General features: G+C 40.2%; 1 protein-coding gene and 1 long non-coding RNA gene across 3 annotated transcripts in view; one reads left to right on the top strand and one right to left on the bottom strand.

Moving 5' to 3' along the window:
• The window catches only part of LOC140504915 (ecto-ADP-ribosyltransferase 5-like), a 36462-nt gene extending 15948 nt beyond the window's left edge, over positions 1-20514 (top strand). The window contains exons 3-5 of one of the 2 annotated variants that reach the window (XM_072610330.1): positions 6449-6571; positions 17280-17976; positions 19823-20514. In XM_072610330.1, coding sequence (XP_072466431.1) covers positions 6509-6571; positions 17280-17976; positions 19823-19923 — 861 coding nt within the window. In that variant the 5' untranslated portion in view covers positions 6449-6508 and the 3' untranslated portion in view covers positions 19924-20514. The remainder of the gene's footprint in view (positions 1-6448; positions 6572-17279; positions 17977-19822) is intronic. The other variant, XM_072610329.1, reaches the window with a different exon arrangement.
• LOC140504917 (uncharacterized) overlaps positions 1-22005 on the bottom strand; it is a 99256-nt gene that overhangs the window by 11867 nt on the left and 65384 nt on the right. The gene's annotated exons all lie outside the window — the stretch shown is intronic.

Below are 22005 nucleotides of genomic sequence, written 5' to 3'. Positions count from 1 at the left end.
GGGTCCATCCTGGGTCAAAGGAAATAGTGGCCTATCCTAATAAATGGCTAGGACAAAAAGAGGAAAGGCTCTGATCTCTCCAATAAAAAGGGAAAGTGGATCTGAGATATGGGCTATCATGATCTTATTAGCAATCTCACAACTGAGATACTCTCTTTACCCCGGGGGAGGACAGTGAGGAAGGCAGAGGGTTTTCCAACAGGAGTCATGGAGATATAGAGCATCTCCTGTATATTCCCCTCTTTTTGCAACCCCTTCTGCCAAGCCTCCCTGGAGCCTAGTCATGTTGAGTGATCGTGGTTGCAGGGAGGGTCTCTCAATGCTTTCTGAGGTATTTTCCAACACCAACTTCTACTCTCCCCTTCCCTGACTCAGACAACCACGGGTTAATACAGATCCAGATACTCAGGTCTATATGAACATAGGGAGAATTAGAACTGCTTAACAAAGCCTATGGGATCCCCCACTGGGGCTGGGACACATCTTTTAGCAATAGCCTGGAAGTCTCCACATTGCCAGGGCTTAAAACCATCAGTCCCAATCAAACCATTCTCCTCAGGGGGGTTTCCTAGTAGAACTTTGGATTGCACTTTGAGTTGGGTAGTTTGGAGGTTGTTAAGAAGAGGTTTACAAATGATTTAATCCTTTCTTTCATGGATTCTAATTTAGACCTATACTCTTTTTTTCTTGCCTTTGCGTACCATTTATTATAACTGCCCCACTTAATAGACTGAGTTTCCTTATTCATAAGTTTCTTCCTTAAATACTCTAATATGGTCTTATCAAAGCTGTCCCAGTGAGACCAGCAAAGTTTAGGGTCATCACTAGTCAAATCAACCCAGTCCCGGCAATATAAGGGACACTCAAAGCCATATTTCTTATGCATTTGAAAGGCACATGTTCATTCTGACGTTTGCTAACAGAAATTGCTGTATCTTTCCCCATGCCTTTACCACATATCTGTCCCATTTTAAAGGTGTACACTCAAAGAGAATAGCACCACTTAACTAACAAGTACACAAATGCACTATAAGGGGATATAACCACAAAAATACACAAAATATAAGTATGCAAATACAAACATTCCACGTTGTAATAGCAAGTCACTTGAGTAAGAGTAAACATTCCACAACTCTAATCAAGTGTGCAATTAAAAACTAAATTTCAACCCGTCTAACTGCATACAAAACCTACCACACAAGTAACTCTTACACACATAAATTTTACCACTGTGCAGAAATAAAAGTCTCAGTCCATAGCTCAGAAGTACATTTATAAAAGAGAAGAGAAAAACTGCAGGTCATAGCCAGACCTACATTATAAGGAAAAAAGATACACTCCAAGCCAAATCCATGTGCTAACAGGGCTTATCAGAGTAAGCCAAGCCAAGAAAAATCCCCAAGAACATTCCTCACAGTGAAAGGTGGGCTTCATCAAAGGTTGGGCCAGTAATCAAGAGATCATTGAACCTGCCAGACAAGCTCAGCTGGGATTCTGGAAAAAGATCCAGTGGTGCCTGTCCCTTGTCCCCCATACTGGAGAGCTGAAGTCTTCATCCTATGTCCACTCCATCCCACTTCTGACATCAATTAATGTTAACAAGATTTTACTGAGCCAGTCTCTAACCTGAGAAGGATGAAATAGCAGACCAGAGACAAAGTGTCAGTAGTCAGGTAGTCATTTCATTAATTTGTTTCATGATGAGGAACAGATCTGCACATCAAGAATTCTCCTGATCAAAATCCCATCTAGTTGAAGTGAAGACAGAGATTATATACATAAATCACAAGTGGAAAGGGAGGGGGGGAGGTGTATTACAAACAAGTGTTCCCAGGGCCAAAGTGGTTTCCCACTAACAGGTCACAGATTCCACAATATTAACATACAGGTGTCCTGAAGTTCTGTGGGAACAGTATTGTTCAAGTCTTTGGGGGTCATTACATGGTGGGTCACAGGATCAGAGTTCCATAATGGAAAGAGGTTCTATTTCTATCTACCTGATTTTTCTTCCCTTCAAGTACAGAAGGGTGCCAGTGATTGTGAACCTTGTCAAAGTTTGATCACTTCAAGTTTGATTGGGAACTCTGACTTACAAACTGGAAAAGGTAATTCTTGAAAATTATTAGTATATTCATTACACATTATATAGATTAATATAAAAATCATAATTCCACAAGACAAAGTGATGATACTTTCCCGAGATGTTTAGCCAAAAACAAAGGAGAAATATGGGATAAGAGTTAGCAGGGATTGAAATATTAAGTGAAGGGTGTTTGAGGATGGAGAGACATGGGCAGGTTTGTAAGCAGTAGGGAAGGAGCCAGTATACAATGACAAATTGAAGACAGGTAAGAGAGTAGCGATGATAGAGGGGGAAATCTGCTGGAGGGGACAGGATGGAAGGTGATCACTTGAACAGGGGTTTGCCTTGACAAGAAGAAAGATCTCTTCTTTATTTGAGACACAGGTGAAAAAGTAGCAGAAGACATCTGAGATGCGAAAGAGAGGAAAAGAGGGTGTTCACAGCAAATGGCCTCAATTTTTTCTATAAAACACAAGACAAAATTCTTAGATATGAGGCTGGAGGGATGGGGAGCCTTGGGAGATTTGAAGACCAATAAAAACATTTAGAAGAAGCACTGTGGTAAATGTGATAGTAAGTTGATGAGGTTGGGATAGTAGAATTGTATAGCACCACTGATGGCCCGGTTGAGGTTCTATTACATAAAGTTGTAGTGGATCCAATCAGAATGGTTGCATGATTTTATTCATCTTTATCCAAAAGCAAGAGTGTAGGAGAGAAGACAAGGTAAGGGTGGGAGTGATCCAAAGCTAAAGCTTGGCAGGGCACAATTGGCGATATGATAACGAGGCAAGATAATCAAGAGAAGAGGATGGTGTAGAACTTTACTAGCTCACCAAAGCTGAGGAAAGAAGGAGAGTGTGGCTAGGGTAGAAGTAGGTTTCTAAATGGTTACTTGAATTGAAACCAGGTACAATATATCTGTGTATCCACAAAGGGCTAACTCCCAAAGAGATGTATGCTAACTGATACAGTCCCTGTCCTTCCATGAACATAATTCATGGAGGACCAGGAGAATAAAGCAAGCAATATAGAGTATACACAAAGGGGCTATAAACAACTCAGGATCAGGAAAATGTTTCACAGATGAGCGGGAGCTTAAGATCAACCTAGAAATGAGCTAAGGATTTCAAAAGGTGAAGTTCACTTCAAGTACAAGACACAGCTTGTGCAAAGATACAAAGGTGGGGGGTGGGGGCAGAGCCAAGATGGCGGAGTAGAAAGACGCACATACACATAGCTCCTAACCCACAACCCATAGAACGGCTACAGGGAAGTAACTCATGGCGAATTCTGCACCCAGAGGCCACGGAACATTGGAGCGAGGGAGATTTCTGTTCCAGAGAGACCTCCAAACCTCTCACGGGGGGGTCCTTCGCGCTGCGGACTGGGCGCCGGGACTGGGAGCTGAGTGCAGCCCTGCCGCAGCCGCGGCACCGAGAGGAAAAGATCCGAGCAGGCTTCACAGACAGGATCTCCAGCGGCCACACGGGTCCCTCCACCCACAGAGGGACCTGCAAACCTCCCGCAAAAGGTCCGTCGCGCTGTAGACGAGGAGCCCAGCCCAGACCTGCCACGGCTGCGGCCACGGCACCGAGAGAAACAGATCCCAGCAGGCTTCAGGGACAGGATCTCCAGCGGCCGCACAAGTCCCTCCACCCACAGGTGACGGGGGTCGGTGAGAGAGTCTCTTTGGCGGGTCGAGAGGGGAGTAGGGTGCCCCCATAACTCAGGCCCCCCCCCGGGAGGTAGAAGCTGAGAGGCGGCTGCAGACTGGGGCTCCCCAAGCGGGCAGGAGCCTGAATCCATTGTGGAAGGTCTGTGCATAAACCCCCTGAGGGAACTGAGCCTGAGAGGCGGCCCTGCCCGGACCTCAGCACCTGAACTTAATATCACACTGAATAGCAGCCCTTCCCCCGCCAAAAGTCCTAAGGCTGGAAGCAGCATTTGAATCTCAGACCCCAAAGGCTGGCTAGGAGGACCAGGAGGCGAGGTGGGTGTGAGGAGAATATTCAGAGGTCAAGTCACTGGCTGGGAAAATGCCCAGAAAAGGGAAAAGAAATAAGACTATAGAAGGTTACTTTCTTGGTGAACAGGCATTTCCTCCCTTCCTTTCTGATGAGGAAGAACAATGCTTACCATCAGGCAAAGACACAGAAATCAAGGCTTCTGTGTCCCAGCCCACCCAATGGGCTCAGGTCATGGAAGAGCTCAAAAAGAATTTTGAAAATCAACTTAGAGAGGTGGAGGAAAAGCTGGGAAGAGAAGTGAGAGACATGAAGTCAAAGCATGAACAGCACATCAGCTCCCTGCTAAAGGAGACCCAAAAAAATGTTGAAGAAAATAACACCTTGAAAACTAGCCTAACTCAGTTGGCAAAAGAGGTTCAAAAATCCAATGAGGAGAAGAATGCTTTCAAAAGCAGAATTAGCCAAATGGAAAAGGAGATTCAAAAGCTCACTGAAGAAAATAGTTTCTTTAAAAATTAGAATGGCACAGATGGAGGCTAAGGACTTTATGAGAAAGCAAGAAATCACAGAACAAAGCCAGAAGAATGGAAAAATGGAATATAATGTGAAATATTTCATTGGAAAAACAACTGACCTAGAAAATAGATCCAGGAGAGACAATTTAAAAATTATGGGACTACCTGAAAGCCATGATCAAAAGAAGAGCCTAGACATCATCTTTCATGAAATTATCAAGGAAAACTGCCCTGAGATTCTAGAACCAGAGGGCAAAATAAATATTCAAGGAATCCACAGAACACCGCCTGAAAGAGATCCAAAAAGAGAAACTCCTAGGAACATTGTGGCCAAATTCCAGAGTTCCCAGGTCAAGGAGAAAATATTGCAAGCAGCTAGAAAGAAACAATTCGAGTATTGTGGAAATACAATCAGGATAACACAAGATCTAGCAGCCTCTACATTAAGGGATCGAAGGGCATGGAATAGGATATTCCAGAAGTCAAAGGAACTAGGACTAAAACCAAGAATCACCTACCCAGCAAAACTGAGTATAATACTTCAGGGGAAAAATTGGTCTTTCAATGAAATAGAGGATTTTCAAGCATTCTTTACGAAAAGACCAGAGCTGAAAAGAAAATTTGACTTTCAAACACAAGAATGAAGAGAAGCATAAAAAGGTGAACAGCAAAGAGAAGTCATAAGGGACTTACTAAAGTTGAACTGTTTACATTCCTACATGGAAAGACAATATTTGTAACTCTTGAAACATTTCAATATCTGCGTACCAGGTGGGGTTACACACACACACATGCACACGCACACACACACACACACACACACACACACACACATAGAGACAGAGTGCACAGAGTGAATCGAAGAGGATGGGATCATATCTTAAAAAAAAATGAAATCAAGCAGTGAGAGACAAATATATTGGGAGGAGAAAGGGAGAAATTGAATGGGGCAAATTATCTCTCATAAAAGAGGCAAGCAAAAGACTCATTAGTGGAGAGATAAAGAGGGGGAGGTGAGAGAAAAACATGAAGTCTACTCTCATCACATTCCACTAAAGGAAAGAATAAAATGCACACTCATTTTGGTAGGAAAACCTATCTCGCAATACAGGAAAGTGGGGGATAAGGGGACAAGCAGGGTGGGGGGGATGATAGAAGGGAGGGCATGGGGAGGAGAGTGCAATTCAAGGTCGACACTCATGGGGACAGATGGGATCAAAAGAGAATAGAAGTAATGGGGGACAGGATAGGATGGAGGGAAATATAGTTAGTCCTATACAACACAACTATTATGGAAGTCATTTGCAAAACTACACAGATTTGGCCTATATTGAATTGCTTGCCTTCCAAAGGGAAGGGGTGGAGAGGGAGGGAGGTAAAGAAGTTGGAACTCAAAGTGTTAGGATCAACTGTCGAGTAATGTTCTTGCCACTAGGAAATAAAAAATACAGGTAAAGGGGTATAGAAAGCTATCTGGCCCTACAGGACAAAAGAGAAGACGGAGACAAGGGCTGAGAGGGATGATAGAAGAGAGATCAGATTGGTCATAGGGGCAATTAGAATGCTTGGAGTTTGGGGGGGGAGGGGAGAAAAGGGGAGAAAATTTGTAACCCAAAATTTTGTGAAAATAAATGTTAAAAGTTAAATAAATAAATTTAATTATTTTTAAAAAAAAAAGATGCCAAGGTAGGAAATACAATGTCAAGTAAGTCTTTTTGTCTGGAAGGTGAAGTACATGAGATAGAGTCATAAGAAACCAGTCCAGAAAGATAGGTTGGAGTCCGATTGAGAAGCACTTTAAATATCAAAGATGTTTGTATTTGATACTAGAAGGACAAACAAGAAGCTACTTTTTCAATTTCTCTTTTTCAATTTCAAAGGTAACATCAGAATAGAAGAGAAAACTCCTGCAAGATCTTGGACAGGAACTAAACATCCCCATGAAGTACACAAGGGACATCTCCATTGTAACTGTCCTGATGTTTCAGCTAATTATATCTGCAGTGAGTAGTTCATGCTACCCACATACACTCTGCCTCATTTCCAACCCAGGGAAACAAAATAAAATGATTCTAGGGTTCACCCATAAAAAAAAGCCAAGATACGAATGTAAGAAATGGAATATAATACCTATGAGGAGACAGGCAAAGAAACTAGGGTTCATCCATCTGTAAGTGCCAAGGCTGATGGGAAAATGAACAAAACAGAGCAAGTACCTACTATGTAGCTTTCTCCAAGGGTCTGAGTGACTCTTCCTATTCCAAGTATGTTGACTAGTATAAACCAATTTACAGGCACTTATTAAGCACCTATTAAGTACCAAGCAGCATGCTAGGCATCTGGATACAAAGATAAAAAAAAATGAAAGTGGAGTCTCTTAAAGGGCTTAATCTCTACTAGAAAATTTTAATTTAATCAATTTCTGCTAGAAAAAATATTACAGGTTATGTGATTAAGTGAAACAAGAAGGATTTAGGTTAGAGGAAAAGAAGAATTTGAAGCACTGAGAATGATTACATAATAGCACAAGTAACCAATGGCAGCATGAGAATTCCAGGACTCAGTCATTGCAATTTTGTTATGGTTTCATTGATTTAGTCACGTCTAACTCTTCATGACCCCATTTGGGGTTTTACTGGCAAAGATATTAAGGTGGTTTATCATGTCCTTCTCCAGACCATTTTGTAGATGAGGAAACTGAGGCAAATAGGATCAAGTGATTTGCCCAGGGTCACACAGGTAGTAAAGTATCTGTAGTTGGATTTGAATTCAGGTCCTCCTGACTGAAGGGCCAGGACTATATCACTGCATCACCTAGCTGCCCAGTCTTTGCAATGGATCTGTCTAATCAAGTGTAATAATAACTACTCTGACCCTCTCTGTCTGAAGGCCAAGTATGTGACATTTCCACCCCTTCCCCCAAGATCTCTTGTGCCTTTAAAGACACTGGAGAGAGAGATCTCTCATCCCTGCCATTAACTCAAGACCCAACTGACTATGTTCCCCAAATTCTAGGGGTCCAAGAACTCCAGTTTCACTCAACTGCTTAACAACAGATAGAGAGTACAGGGTGTGTTGAATCAGAAGAAATGATATCCACACATACAAAATAAAATAAAATAAAATAAAAATTAAGGGGTAAAGGAGGAAAATACCAGGAAGAGAAAGGGAGAAAAGGAACGGGACAGGCTATAACTCATAAAAGAGATAAGAAAAATCTTGTTCAATGGAGGAAAAAAGGGAGAAAAGGAGAGGAGAAAAATGAAGCTACTCTCTCCACACGGGGCTGAAGGAGAGAATAACATGCTCACTAAATTTGATATGAAAATTTATATTACACCACAGGAAAGTAGGAGAGGAGGTGACACGTGGAGTGAGGGGAATGTTAGAAGGGAGGGCAAATGGGAGAAAGGAGTCACTAGAAATAAACACTTTCGAGAAGGGACAAGGTTAATTGTGGGGGGAAAAATTAAGGGGGAATGGAGTAGGACAAAGGGCAATATAATGAGTATTACACAACATGATTACTATGAAAGTCTTTTGCAAAACAACACATATTTAGTCTGTATTGAATTGCTTGCTTTCTCAGTGGGGCTGGGGAGAGAAGGGGGAGGCAGAGAAGTTGGAATTCAAAGTATTAACAACAAATGTTGAGAATTTTTCTTGCATATAATCGGTAAATAAGAAATACAGAGAATGGGGTATAGAAATTTGTCTTGCCCTACAAGAAAACAGAGAAGATGGGGATAGGACAGGGGTGGGGTGTGACAGAAGGGAGGGTACATTGAGAGAAGGAGTAATCAGAATGCAAGGTATTAGGAAGTGGGGGAAGGGGAGTGATGGGGAGAAAAATCAGACATGTTACAAAGTGAGGTAAAAGTAATTAGTATTAAACAATTGACTGAATTAATTACTGAGAATAAATCAATGACATCTTTAGTTTGGGGAAAAGAATTTCAGTCTAAATTTCCTAGAGGAAGGTAACCTCAGGTAAAATTTGGCATTGATGGAAAAGACAAGGTTTTCATGGTAAATTTGATTCTATGACTGCCATTTAATCAGGAACTAGAACATGTATAGAAAGGCAAGTAAGCCACTTAAGACTTGCCTCAAAAGATATTCCTTAGCCAAAGTGAAATTATAATCATATTTGAAACCTGGTTATTGGAACTTGTCATTTTAGATGCTATGGGACTATTAAGTGACTGTTCTTCTGAGTCTAACTCCAGGTATGGATAGCAAGACAGGCAGTCTGGCCTCCAATCCGTGATGCCAGGAAGCCAGTGAGATGTTGTTATGGACTGCAAAAGGTGATCTCATGGGAAGGGTGGGAGAGTGGCTGTTCAGCCTGGGCTGAGGTAGGATTCTCCTAACTCAGTTTCCCCATGGACACCTGGCAACTTTAAGCCTGACTGAATGCAAGTGGACAACCTAATCCTGCCTGGAATTGGCATGAAGTTGGGGAGATATTATATACGTGCAATGTCCTTACTCTTAGTGGCAATTTCCTATAGTCAAAAGGTTTGTAAGCTTAACATGAGATCTGCTATATTGTAGATTATTGGTAGTGGAACATCCGAGGCTAAGTCTAAAATTAAGCTATTAGGCATAAGACTTTAGACTAATAACAATAAGTTACAGTTCTTTAATTCTTAGTAATACTGTGGAGACAACTAGGTCAAGAGCTTGTGAAGTTAGCAACATAAATGTTATTCCTGTCTCAGTTGGTTAATGTTTAAAAAAAAAATTCTTTGTGGTCCATATTGTAAATGCTTTAAAAAGAAGTATCACCTGACCAAAAGTTTGAATTGTTTTATCTGTTATAAACTGTGTTAAAAATGAAAAATAAAATTAAAAAAAAAACAAAAAACAAATAAAAGACTATAGTGGACATCTCTGCCATATTCATTCAGTGCCATTTTGACTAAGAGATTGAGGCCAAGGAATCTCATTCTCAGATGAAAGGAAGGGACAGGATATTTGCAAATGAGATGAATTCTCCTTTTCCTGGCTGGAAAATGAGAGCCAGATTGATTGAGAGGTTTCAGTAGGAAAAAACAACCTGCATTTCAGCTACAATGTCAGATAATTTATTAATATATAAGATTTTGATTGGAGAGATTTCTGACCAAAATGACTCTGTCTACAGGTTACAAAAGCTATTAACCCAAATAATTTCCAACTCACATTTTATGCTAATTGCAAAATAAAAAGATGACATTCCCCAGCAATAGGAAACAATGTTCCATGGTTTGGGGGTTTGGGGGTTTAGGGGTTTAGAGGTTTTGACTTACCAGATAGAACAATAGGCATATTGATGTCAGCGTACCCTTGAGGGAAAATTTATCATCTGGGAAAATTAAAGGTATTCCTCCTTTCCATCAAGTAAATGGTAGCCAAAGGAGACATCTAATTTCTTGATTTGGTCCCTGACAATGTAAAGGACATTTCTACTGTTGATATAATCCTTAGTTCCGATTTCTCTGGGAAGTATACACTGTATGGTGATTACTTCTTTGATTCAAGGAAAAGGAGAGAGAAAAAAGAGAGGAAGGAAGAAAAAAGAAAGAAAAGAAAAGGAAAAAGAGAGGAGGGAGGGAAGAAGGAAGGAAGGAAGGAAAGAAAATAAATATACCAGGCTAAAGACACTTAAAATATTAATTTTTGATTTTAACAATACAACAGAAGAATAGTATACTTAGTGCTATTGACCTCCACTCTTGCCCAAAGTCTCAGATGTAAGACTTGAATCTAGGATCTCTGTCTTAAAGGACAATGAATGCTTTTTCACAATGAGTTTGCAACCAGAACACAGATGTTGTGAAAACCATCACTAAAACTCCACAAAATTGGGCAAGGAAAAGATTCACATTAACATCATTGTCACTGGACACATAGAATCTAGCAAGTCCACCACTAGCAGCCACCTATTCTACAAATGTGCTAAAATTGGTAAGAGAACCACTAAGAAGTTCATGAGGGAGGCTGCTGAGATGGGAAAGAGCTCCTCTAAAATGACAGGATCTTGAATAAGCTAAAAACTGAACATGAGCACGACATCACTATTGATGTCTCCCTCTAGAAATCTGAGACCAGCAAGTATTATGCAACCATTAAAGATGCTCCCAGACATAGAAATTTTATCAAGAGGATGATTACAGGCACATCTCAGGCTGACTGTGCTGTCCTCATTTTTGCTGGTGGTGTTGATGATTTTTTTAAGCTGAATAGGTAGACCATGAGAGCATGCCCTTTGCTGACCTACATATTAGGTGTGAAATAACTAATTATTGGTGTCAACAAAATGGATTCCAGTTAATCCCCTCCCATAACTATAAGAGATACGAGGAAATTATCAAGTTAGTGCCCATATTAAGAAAATTGGCTACAAGCCTGACACAATAGCTTTTGTGCCAATTTCAGGTTGAATGGTGACAACATGCTGGAGCCAAGCTCTAACACAAAGGATGACAAGTCACATGTCAGGATGGCAAGTTTAATAAAACTCTATTGCTTAAAGCTTTGGTTACATCCTGCCACCAACACACCCAACTGAGGAGCCCCTGTGTCTCCAAGATGTCTACAAGATTGGCATTGTTGATGGTACATTTGTTGGCCATATGGAGACCGGTGTTCTAAAACCAGGCATGGTGGTCACCTTTGCTCCAGTCAATATTACAATTGAAGTAAAATCTGTTGATATGGATCAGGAAGTGAGGCTCTATCTGGGAATAATATTGGTTTCAATGTCAAGAACATGACTCTCAAAGATATCCACCATGGTAATGTGATTAGTGATAGCAAGAATGATCCATGGATGCAGAGCCAAGATGGCAGACAAAAGGCAAGGACTCACCTGAGCTCTCCTACAAATACCTTTAAATGATGACTCTAAACAAGTTCTAGAGCAGTAGAACCCACAAAAAGATGGAGTGAAACAATTTTCCAGCCCAAGACAACTTAGAAGGTTGACAGAAAAAATCTGTTGCTCTAGGATGAGAGTAGAGTGAAGTCCAGTGAAGGCCAGACCAGCACAGACCAGGCACCAGAAAACCAGGAGCAGGCCTCCTGGGTGACTGAATCAGAGGCAGCAGTGGTGATTTCCATACTTATCAGTCCACAGAAAGTAAGGGGATCTGGCAAGTCAGAAGGAGATTAACAGGGGTACCTTTGCTGGCGCCAGAGGCAGGATTCTTTTGCATTGCCTATACTTGGATCAAGGTCACTTGGATCTAGGTCACAAGCCCAGCATGAGGAAGAGCACTAGAGGGAGCTGGAACCCAGGTCACAGTTCTAGGGTCAAAAGGAGTGTTTGTAGTCACTCACAAACCAGTATACAGTAGAGGAAAGTAGTAAACACACCTCTTCCTAGACTATACCACCTTGGAAGAGCCAAAAAACTTAAAGATTCCCCAGAACTATCTCTTAAAACAGTTGTAGAAAAAATCTGAAGCTTGGGTTAGTGCCCCCTCCATTTGGGAAGCAGAGCCCCAATTTAGCATAAAGTTTATAGTAAAAAAAAAAAAAAAGGCTGACAAATGAGCAAAAGAAAATCTGACCATAGAAATCAACATTTACTATGGTGACAAGGAAGATCAAAAAACACACTCAAAAGAAGATAACAAAGTCAAACCTCTTACATCCAGAGCCTCAAAGGAACATATGAACTGGGCTCAGGCTATAGAAGAGCTAAAAAAGGATTTTGAAAATCAAATAAGAGAGAGAGATGAAAAAATGGGAAGAGAAATGAGAGTGGTGCAAGAAAATCATGATAAAATTCAACAGTTTGCAACAGGAGGCATAAACATACTGAAGAAAATAACACTTAAAAATAAAATAGTCAAAATGATAAAATCCAACGAATCCAATGAAGAAAAGGATGTCCTGAAAAGCAATATTGGTCAGATAGGAAAAGATGCAAAAACTCACTGAAGAAAAGAACTCCTTAAAAAGGCCAAATAGAAAGGGGGGTACAAAAGCTCACTGAAGAAAACAATTTCTTAAAAGTTAGAATTAAGAAAGTTGAAGCTAAGACTTTATGATACATCAAGAAACAAACAAAATCAAAAGAATGAAAAAATAAAAGAAAATGTGAAATGTCTCATTGAAAAAACAGGTGATCTAGAAAATAGATGCAAGAAAGATAATTTAAGAATTATTGGACTACCTGTAAGTCACGATCAAAAAAAGAGCCTGGACACCATCTTTCAAGAAATTAATCAAGGAAAACTGCTCTGATATTCTAGAATCAGGGGGTAAAATAGAAAATAAAAGAAGCTACCTATCACTTCCTGAAAGAGATCCCAAAATGAAAACTCCCAGGAATACTATAGCCAAATTCCAGACCTCCCAGATAAAGGAGAAAATACTGCAAGCAGCCAAAAAAATAATTGAAATATCTTTCTGGCTGCTTGCATGCAAATCTTACACTCATCAGAACTGCCTCAAAGAGGGAATAATATATACATTCAATTTAGTGTAGAAATCTACCTCACCATACAGGAAAGCAGGAGGGGAAAGGGATAAGAGAAGGGAGGGGAGTTGATAGAAGGGAGGAGAGTTTGGGGGAGGTAAAAGTCAGAAGAAAAGTTCATTTAAGAATAAACAAAGTAAAAGGAGAGAGTAGGATAAACAGGGGGAAATAGAATAGATGGAAGTACATAGTAATCATTACGATGAAAAAAGAATTTACAGTGAGTTTCCCTGATAAAGACTTCATTTGTCAAACATATAGAAAACTGAGTCAAATTCTTCAATTAATAAAGCGTCAAATGATATGAACAGTTTTCAGACAAAGTAATCAAAGCTATCTATTGTAATATTTTTTAAATGCTCTAAATCATTAACTAGAGAAATGCAAATTAAAGCAACTCTGAGCTACTACCTCACACCTGTCAGATTGACTAATATGACTGAAAAAGAAAACTGACAAATGTTGGAGGGAATGTGGGAAAATTAAACACTAATATATACTATGAGGAAGTATACATGAACTGATACAAAGTGAAATGAGCAGAACCAGGAGAACATTGCACACAGTTAACAGCAATATTATATGATAATCTACTATGAATAACTTACCTATTCTCAGCAATACAGTGATCCAAGATAATTCTGTAGGACTTATGATGAAAGATGTTGCTCATCTCCAGAGAAAGAATTGGTACAGCCTGAATGCAGATGAAAGGTATTTTTTCTTTATTTTTCTTGGGTATTTTTACCTGTCTTTTCTTTCACAGAATGACTTATGTGGAAATGTGTTTTGCATGTATGTCAAAAAACTGCTTACCTTCTAAACAAGGGGAGAGGGAATAGAGGGAGATAATTGGAACTCAAAATCTGAAAAAAAATAAAGTTTAAACTGTTTTTACATGTAATTGGGAAAAAATAAAATATTAAATAAGAAAAAAAAGAGACAAGTAACAATACTTAAAAGTAAAAATATTTAAAAAAAAAAAAAGAACAATTCACCCATGGAAGGCAGCTGGCTTCACCATGCAGGTCATTATCCTGAACCATGCAAGTCAAATCAGTGCTGGCTAGGCACCTCTTCTGGATTGTCACACTCTTCACTTTGCTTGCAAGTTTCTTGAACTGAAGAAGATGGATCATTGTTGTGGTAAGAAACTAGAAGATGGCCCTAAATTCCTGAAATCTGGAGATGCTGCATAGTTGACATTGTTCCAGGCAAGCCCAAGTATGGAGAACTTCTCTGATTGTCTTCCTCTGGGTCATGTTGCTATGAGGCAAACCATTGCAGTTGGTGTCATTGAGGGAGTTGACAAGAAGGTCTACTGGAGCTGGCAAGGTAAAAAGATCTGCCCAGAAGGCTAAATGAATGTTCCACACAATACCTGGCACCCCAGAATTGATAAGTGGTAGAAAGAAGGTCTGAGAACAGTTTGTCTCAATTGGATATTGAAGCTTAATACTTAAAGACTAATTCATGATCACAATACATCATAAAAGTTTCAGGAGGAAAGCAGTGTTTTAGGACTATTTGGTTGGTGGCAGTTTTAAGCTATTAGTTTTTGAAATCAGTAATTTTTAAATGGAAATAACTTGACCAAAAACCTGTCACAGAATTTTGACACCATTAAAATAGTTTAATGTAAGCAGGGAAGGCAATGAATGACCTCCACTGTACCACACTGCTTCCCAATGTATTCCTGTACTAATTTTGTCAACAACATTATGGGAGAAAAAGAAATCAGGCAGAATAATAGTTATATAAACCCAAATGGTCTTGTTTAAACAAAGGTCAAGTCACTCTGAACACTGCTCCAATTCTCCATGGAGTTTCACATTTGTATAGGTTTAAAAAACAAATGAAATAAGCAATAGTTGGAAAACATCAAGAATGTAACAACATTTTGCAGTTTCTACATTTTCATTCTAATTCTGTGATAATTTAAGATTTACATTCTAAAGCAAGTTACTACTTAAGCAAAGTTTTGATTTCCTAAGAATGAACTTGTCATATCAGTCCTAATTATCAAGGTTGCTTCAAGATGGAGTTCATCTTGTTCTCCTCCAGCCCAGGTCTCTTGATCCTAAGTTCTTCCTGGGAAGATGGAAAGATCACAGCTCCTCACAGAATCATAGAATTACAACCTTGAAATTAGCCTCAAAAGTCCATTACCTAAAGCCTTACTAGCAACCTCAATATTCTCGACAAGGCAGCATTTGGTCTTCATTAGAAGACCTACAGTGATGAGGAACTCATTGTCTTGAAGGCTCCCCATACACTGAAAGATACTTCTTGGCAATGCTTATGTGTATCTGGTAAGATATAGCCCTGGTATATGGCTTATATTCTCAGTCTCTCCTTCCAGAAGTTAAAAAAAGTCAGTGCAGATAAATTTTAAATATTTGCTGGTGTTTATGTTCTCCAAATATGAAGCATGAATTGTCATTGCTTTCCTTTGCACACACTGAGCACAAGCATCACACTCCTTGGAGGCATCTAAAGCTGTCTTGGGTCAGGCAGATCTGTTTCTTATCAGCTCTAGAATCCTTTCTTGACCCATATTTCCAAAGCCATCACACAGAGCTCTCATGGCCATAGAGTACTATATTCTGATTAGTACCAGCTATTTCCTGCTACGGAATGAATCCCAGGCCAGTTCAGCACTCCATTGCATAACTCTTATTTCTGCCATTTTCTCCACAGTAAGATTCTTTCTGCCTACTAAAAGTCCCTTAGTGTCATTAACTTGCTTTTTGCCTAGTATGCCTTCTTTTAGCACTTCATCCACCATCTTCTCTTGCTGCCAGTTACCCACAGACAACTAAGGTAAGAAAGATTGGTTCAATGAAACAAAATTAACAACTCCATCTGGAGGGAGTCCCAAGTTCTCAACTACACTTCCACTTAACTCTAGTCCCACAGCTCTCCCACCTTTCAGTGTCACTTCAGCTTCATTACCATGTGGCCTTTGGAACAGGTCACCCACATCCACATTAGTTTTCCTAGCCTGTAGCAAATTTTGAAGTAGTATTGGCTAGTGGTGCTGCCCAAATCTGGAAAATGGTATCTAAATTGGCACTGCTCCAACTATGAGTCAAAGGATTGTTAGTCTACACATGAAGTGTTGTTCCATACATGTAGTCTTTGAACTTTTCAGTGAGAGCCCACTTCAAAGTCAAGAACTCAAGCTCATAGACAGAGTAATGAGTCTCACTGTCAACCAAATTTCTCTTGGTAAATACAGTTGATCTCAGGTGGCCATCCCTCAGGATAGCTCTCAGACCTTCCAGGCTGGCATCTTTCTCAAGAACAGAAGGGTTTTTACTTGGTTATACATAGGCCAACACAGGTTTATTTGTAAGGAAAAGGACGACCTTTGAAGGATTGTTTTCACAATAGTCAGATCATCCATCCAAAGGGCTTTGTTGGTTTTTAAGACAAGTTTTCATTCCTTACCCTTTAATTTCTGAATCTCTTCAATGATATATGCATGGATAAAGTCATTCTTAACCATTTAACCACTTAATCATATTACTTAACCATTGTCAAGAAACAGCAATATACTTAACAAATTTGCAAGAACAACCACCAAATCCTCTATAAAGCCTTTGAATCTCAAAGACTGAGGGGACTCAATCAATGCAGAAACTCTTCTACATTCTCTTGGTCAAGACTCATATTTTGTTAGGATATCAGGTGACCCACATACTTAACAAAAGCTTTGCAAAAGATGAACAAAAACTTTTGACATTTGTCTACTGACAGCTTCAGAGCAGTTTCCTCTGGTAGATCCAGTCTTTCATCAGCCTCTCTTCATGTTCTTCCAATGTTTGTCCAAAGAATATGAGAAGCCAGGCATGATGGTGAATGCCTATAATCCCTGCTACTGGGGAAGCTGATATTGGTGAATCACTTGAACTATGGAGTTCTGAGCTGCAATGGGACCAAAGCCAATGAGGTGTTCAAAATAAATCCAATACCAATATGGTGAACCCATGGGAAAGAGAGTGAGGGAAAGAGTGTTGGGAGAGCAGGCAGCACCAGTCTGCTAAAACTTTAGTGCCAATCAGCAGTAAGAACAGCTGCCACTGCATTTCCAGACTAGACAAGATAGGGAAACTGAATCTTTAAAAAAAAAAAAAAAAAAAAGGCCATCTAGGTCCATTTGCACTTTCATCACCAGGTAGTTCATGTCTCTGATTACTTTCAGAATGCAATTGAGATTTCATTCTCTTTTCCAGGAAAACGTTGGATTGTCAGAAAATGTCATTAGCCTTGAACGCAATGCTTTTGATGACCAGTATGTGGGCTGTGAAAAACGTATGCAGATGAAGGCAAAAGAACTCTTAGCTCAAGAAAGGGCAAGGAACTCAAATTTAGATGAAGCTTGGGTAAACGCAGAAAATATTTGGAAAACTATGTCTGCCAGCAAAAAAAGAGTGGAGAAGCTATTTGAAATTGCTGTTATTGCTTACACGATGGAAAACTCTAAGATTTACAAAGACTTTAACAAAGCAGTGAGAAAATGCTGTAAGTCCCGGGAGGCTTATATGAAGAACTTTCATTTCAAAGCTCTTCATTTCTATCTGACTACAGCTGTTCAAATCCTAAGAAGATCCTGCATAAATGTTTACAGGGGCATCTCTGTGAAGCTGCATCATGAAGGAGCAAAGGAGATGCGCTTTGGTCAATTTTCTTCAACCTCTCTGAAACAAGTTACAGCCAGAAGATTTCCAGAAACCTCAGGGACCCTCTTCAAGGTGTACACCTGTGAAGGGGCTGCTATTGAACACTTGTCAGTCTACCCCGATGAAAGGGAGGTACTGATCCCCCCATATGAGGTGTTCAGTGTCTCAGAACCTGAAAAGAATGGCTTAAAAAATTTTGAGCTACAGAGCACAAGAACATATAGCAAGTTTAACTGTGCCTACCTAGAAGGTGAGCTGGGACCTAGAACAAGGCAGGGCTTGGATTGGGCTTTAGAGAGATCAAATCTGAGGTCAGAAAGGTTGAGCTGGCATTTACTACAATATTGTTCCTGAATCAAAGAAAATTGGATTCCAATTTCTCCCCCTGGCAGTTACTAGCTATGGGTCCAGTGGTTGAACTAGAGAGCCACTGATAGGCTGATTAGCTCCCTGGGGTCCCTTCCAACCCTTCCATTTCCACTGATTCCTTAGGAGAAAAAACATATTTATCCAAGGACACACAGGTGGTAAGTAGAAGAGCCAGGATTCAAATCCAGGACCTCTGAGCTCCAAATCCAGTGGTTTTAGTTGTTGCAGCATCCTGGACTAGGGTGAGAGAGTCCCAAAAGACATAATATCTGAGGACTGAGAAATTGGGAACTTCTGCTAACTAAAAATTAGTCTCTGAGCCTATTCTCAGAACCTGTCATTCCTGGAGCCCAGCCAGTGATGCTGCTTCAGGAAGATAATCCTTTGGACTTGAGTAGGAATAACTGAGGGAAAGTGAGTAGCCTCCATTCCTAGAGATAACTTTAGAAAAACACAGACCCTTTCTGTCTAGAAGGCATGGGTATGATCCAGTCTGGAGAGGCAAAGACTTGAGGCAACATTTAGTCACATCCTCCAACCAAACAGACTTCCTCAGAAGGCAATTTGTTCTCCATGAGTTGAGGTCTTAAATGGAGGATAACTGAGCACTCTTAGGGAATATTGCTGAGAGAATTCTTAGGTAGGGGTTGGACTCAATGGCCCCTGAGGTTCTTTCCAATTCTAAGCCTCTGTGGTCCTATAGATAAGATAGGTGACATATGGTGAATCATATGACCTGGATGGCCTAAAGGCAGTACAGTCTAAGGGAAACAGCACTGCATTAGGATTCAAAGGACCTGGTTTCAAATCCTGGCTATGCTACTTAGCACAGGTATGGCTTTGGGCAAATTACTGCTTCATTTCTCTGGGCCTGCATTTCCTCACCTGTATAGTAAGAGACTTGAATTAGATCATTTCTGAGATCCCTTCCAACTCTGTATATGAATCTGTACCTTAGATTCTGGTATTCTCATGGACTTCACATATGCCTCTCTGGAGACCTTGTTAGGTAGGGGGAGGAAGGTGGAAGGTGATAGGACACCAGCTTTTTTCAGGAATAGAATATACACACCCAGTTCTGCCAAATGAGCCATGTAGAACGAATTGGGTGGGACTGGGATATTGGGAGGACTGGGACTTAGAGTCCAGAGTGATGGGCCTGGACCTGCCCTGTTTGATCAGGTCCTTCCTAATGCTGTGATGGAGCCAATTGCAAGGGCTGCACTGATCTGAGCTGTCTAAAGCCCAGCTCTAAGAAATGAAAACATTGATTTCTGTTTCAGAAAGAGAAAGCAGTTAATTTGCTACAAGGCCCTAATAAGGAATCTCTTTCCCCCTCTATATCCTTCTCTAAGCTCTATCCATGGGGCCTGCAAGGATCCTGTCCCAGAACTCCCACTTCTTCACTTCATCCCACTCTCTCCATTATTAGCAAAACTAGAGACAGCCTTGCTGCTCAAGAAGCCACTAAGATCACATATAATTCTCACCAGAATAGAAGAGGTTCCACAGGCTACAGATCCTGTGAACCAGTGTTCAGTCCAGAATGTTCTCCAGGATATTCCTAACTATCTGTGGTGCCTTCTGGTAAGAGGAGGTCAGAGATGAAGAGAAGATGAAAACAGCAGACCCTGACTCCTAATCTTCCAGCAATGATGGGAAAGGGGAGAATGGAGCCAAGCTTCCAAACTGAACTCACCCTTGATTCTATATTTTTTCCTTTACAGCTTCTGCTAATAAGGTAGCAGTTCCTGAACAACTGACAACCATCTTATTCTCTGGAGTCCTCACTCTGGTCCTCCAAACTCATTCCAAGATCTTGATATGATTGTGACTCCACTGGGGACCCATATAGACAGTGGCGTGCTAGCATGTGTTTAAATGGCTTTTCCCACCTCTCAAAAAAGAAATCGGAGTTGGAGCACTTCTAAGTATAATCTGCATTATTAATATTTTCCATCACTTTCTTAAATGTAGACTAACAATAAAACAAGAACTGATGTAGTATTTTCCAGTTTCTAAGTATAAATATACTCACTCTGAAAATCTAACAGCTTTCTTAAGCGCATTGGAGCTCATTCTGGAACACCCCCACATGACCTAAGGCAATGTTTGGTTATCAGACATTGGTATGCTCAGCTGGAGCAGGTTGGAGAGGGAGATAGTTTGAGTCTGGTTTTATCTTTCCCCACAATAATCCATAGAAGGTGTTAACATGGAAAGTTTTAAAGGCTTCATTTAATCATTGATTGTAAGATTATTAAATTGAAATAGTAAAGAAATGATTTCTCACCGTTAGTTGGCTTTTATTCTTAAATCACAATCATTTTCCCATACACAACCACCTATTCAGCTTTCCCTTATAACAGAGGGAAAGAAATCCAAAAGACAAAGGGACTCCCAGAACCCTAAAGGTCTAGAGATAGTTAAGCCTTGGACCTATTTTGTTCTAATTTTGTTATGTTCAATAAACTGTGTGAGAACAGTATGCTAACTGAATCTGTAGATACTGGGGCCATGGCAGGGAGAGAAGAGTTCAGAGACATGCAGTTGGAGCTCAAGAGCTGCATACAGAAGACAGGTTTCATTGTTTTAGCATTTTGAGGCAAATCCCTCAGCACATATCCACATCATTCAGGAAGTGAAATCCCAAGACAGGGGGGCGTGTTGAAAAAAATGATATTTCTTTATTATTTTAAGTTCATCACATCTCTGCCAGGAGATGAGTGGTATGTTTCATTTTCAGGCTTTTGGACTTGTCCATCATTGCATTGATCAAAGCTAAATCTTTCCAAGTTATTTTTCTCTTGAATGTTGTTATCCTTACCTAAACTGTTCTCCTCCTTTTCTGCTCACTTCTCTCTTCATCACTTCATAAAGATTTTCCCAGTTTCTCTGAAATTACCCACTTCATCACATTTTATGCATATTAATATTGCATTACCTTCGTATGTCACCATTTATTTAGCCATTCCCCAATTGAACAGCATCTTTCCAACTGGAAGCTACTGTGAAAGACATACTAATAATATTTTATATATATATCAATCTTGTCCTCTTTCTTTTGATTACTTTGAGGTCTAGGCCTGATGGAGATACCACTGGATAAAAGGGTTTCCTAAACCTACTCTGCATCTCAAAATCTCCATACATATGTTCTCACAAATCTTCTTAATCAATCAGTATTTATTAAGCACCTACTATGTGCCAGACATCTTGTAAATGCTGAGGATACAAACAGAACAAAAAAGAAGAATCTGGAGAAGGGGGAGAGTATGTGGAGGTAGAGGGGAGGAGAAAGTGCAAAGGGCACATGGAGCAGAAGTTTGAGAAAAGGCCTTGGATGCAGATGATCCTTCTCTCTGATCCAAACTCCCTTCATCACCCTCTTTCCCAATGCCTACAACCCCTTGCTTTTGCTGATCAACAATGACTGGAGGAAGAGGATGAGGAAGTGGTTTTATCTCCTTGGTATTAGAGTCAGAGTGTTACCCAAAGCCAAGTCAATAGCAGGCAGAGAGAGGGGCCAACACCAAGAAGAAAACACAGGAAAAAAGGTAAAGAAAACAGAAAGGAATTGATCGTGGGTGGGTGGTGAATGTATGCAAGCACAGATCTGCTTGGGTGTGTGAGTGAGAAAACCATAGGATAATGGATAACCATGTGACAGGGTTCATGGGATCAAATATTTAGGGCTAGAAAGGACCATCTAGTCCAGCTCCATTATTTTATAGATAAGGAAACTGAAGCCCAGAGAAAATACATTACTTGCCCTAGGTCACCTAAGTGGCAGAGACAGGCATTGATCCCAGATCTTCTGACTCCAAAGACAAATTGTTTTCCTTGGCAAGAGGGATGGGACAGAGAATTTGAAGAGGTCTTAAATGAGGTAAAATGGAGTTAGGGTTTG

The sequence above is a fragment of the Notamacropus eugenii genome, chromosome 5 (genome assembly GCF_028372415.1).
Source record: "Notamacropus eugenii isolate mMacEug1 chromosome 5, mMacEug1.pri_v2, whole genome shotgun sequence".
NCBI lineage: Eukaryota > Metazoa > Chordata > Mammalia > Diprotodontia > Macropodidae > Notamacropus > Notamacropus eugenii.
The sequence above is the reverse complement of the archived record's forward strand: the minus strand, read 5'-3'. Positions and strand labels throughout refer to the sequence as shown.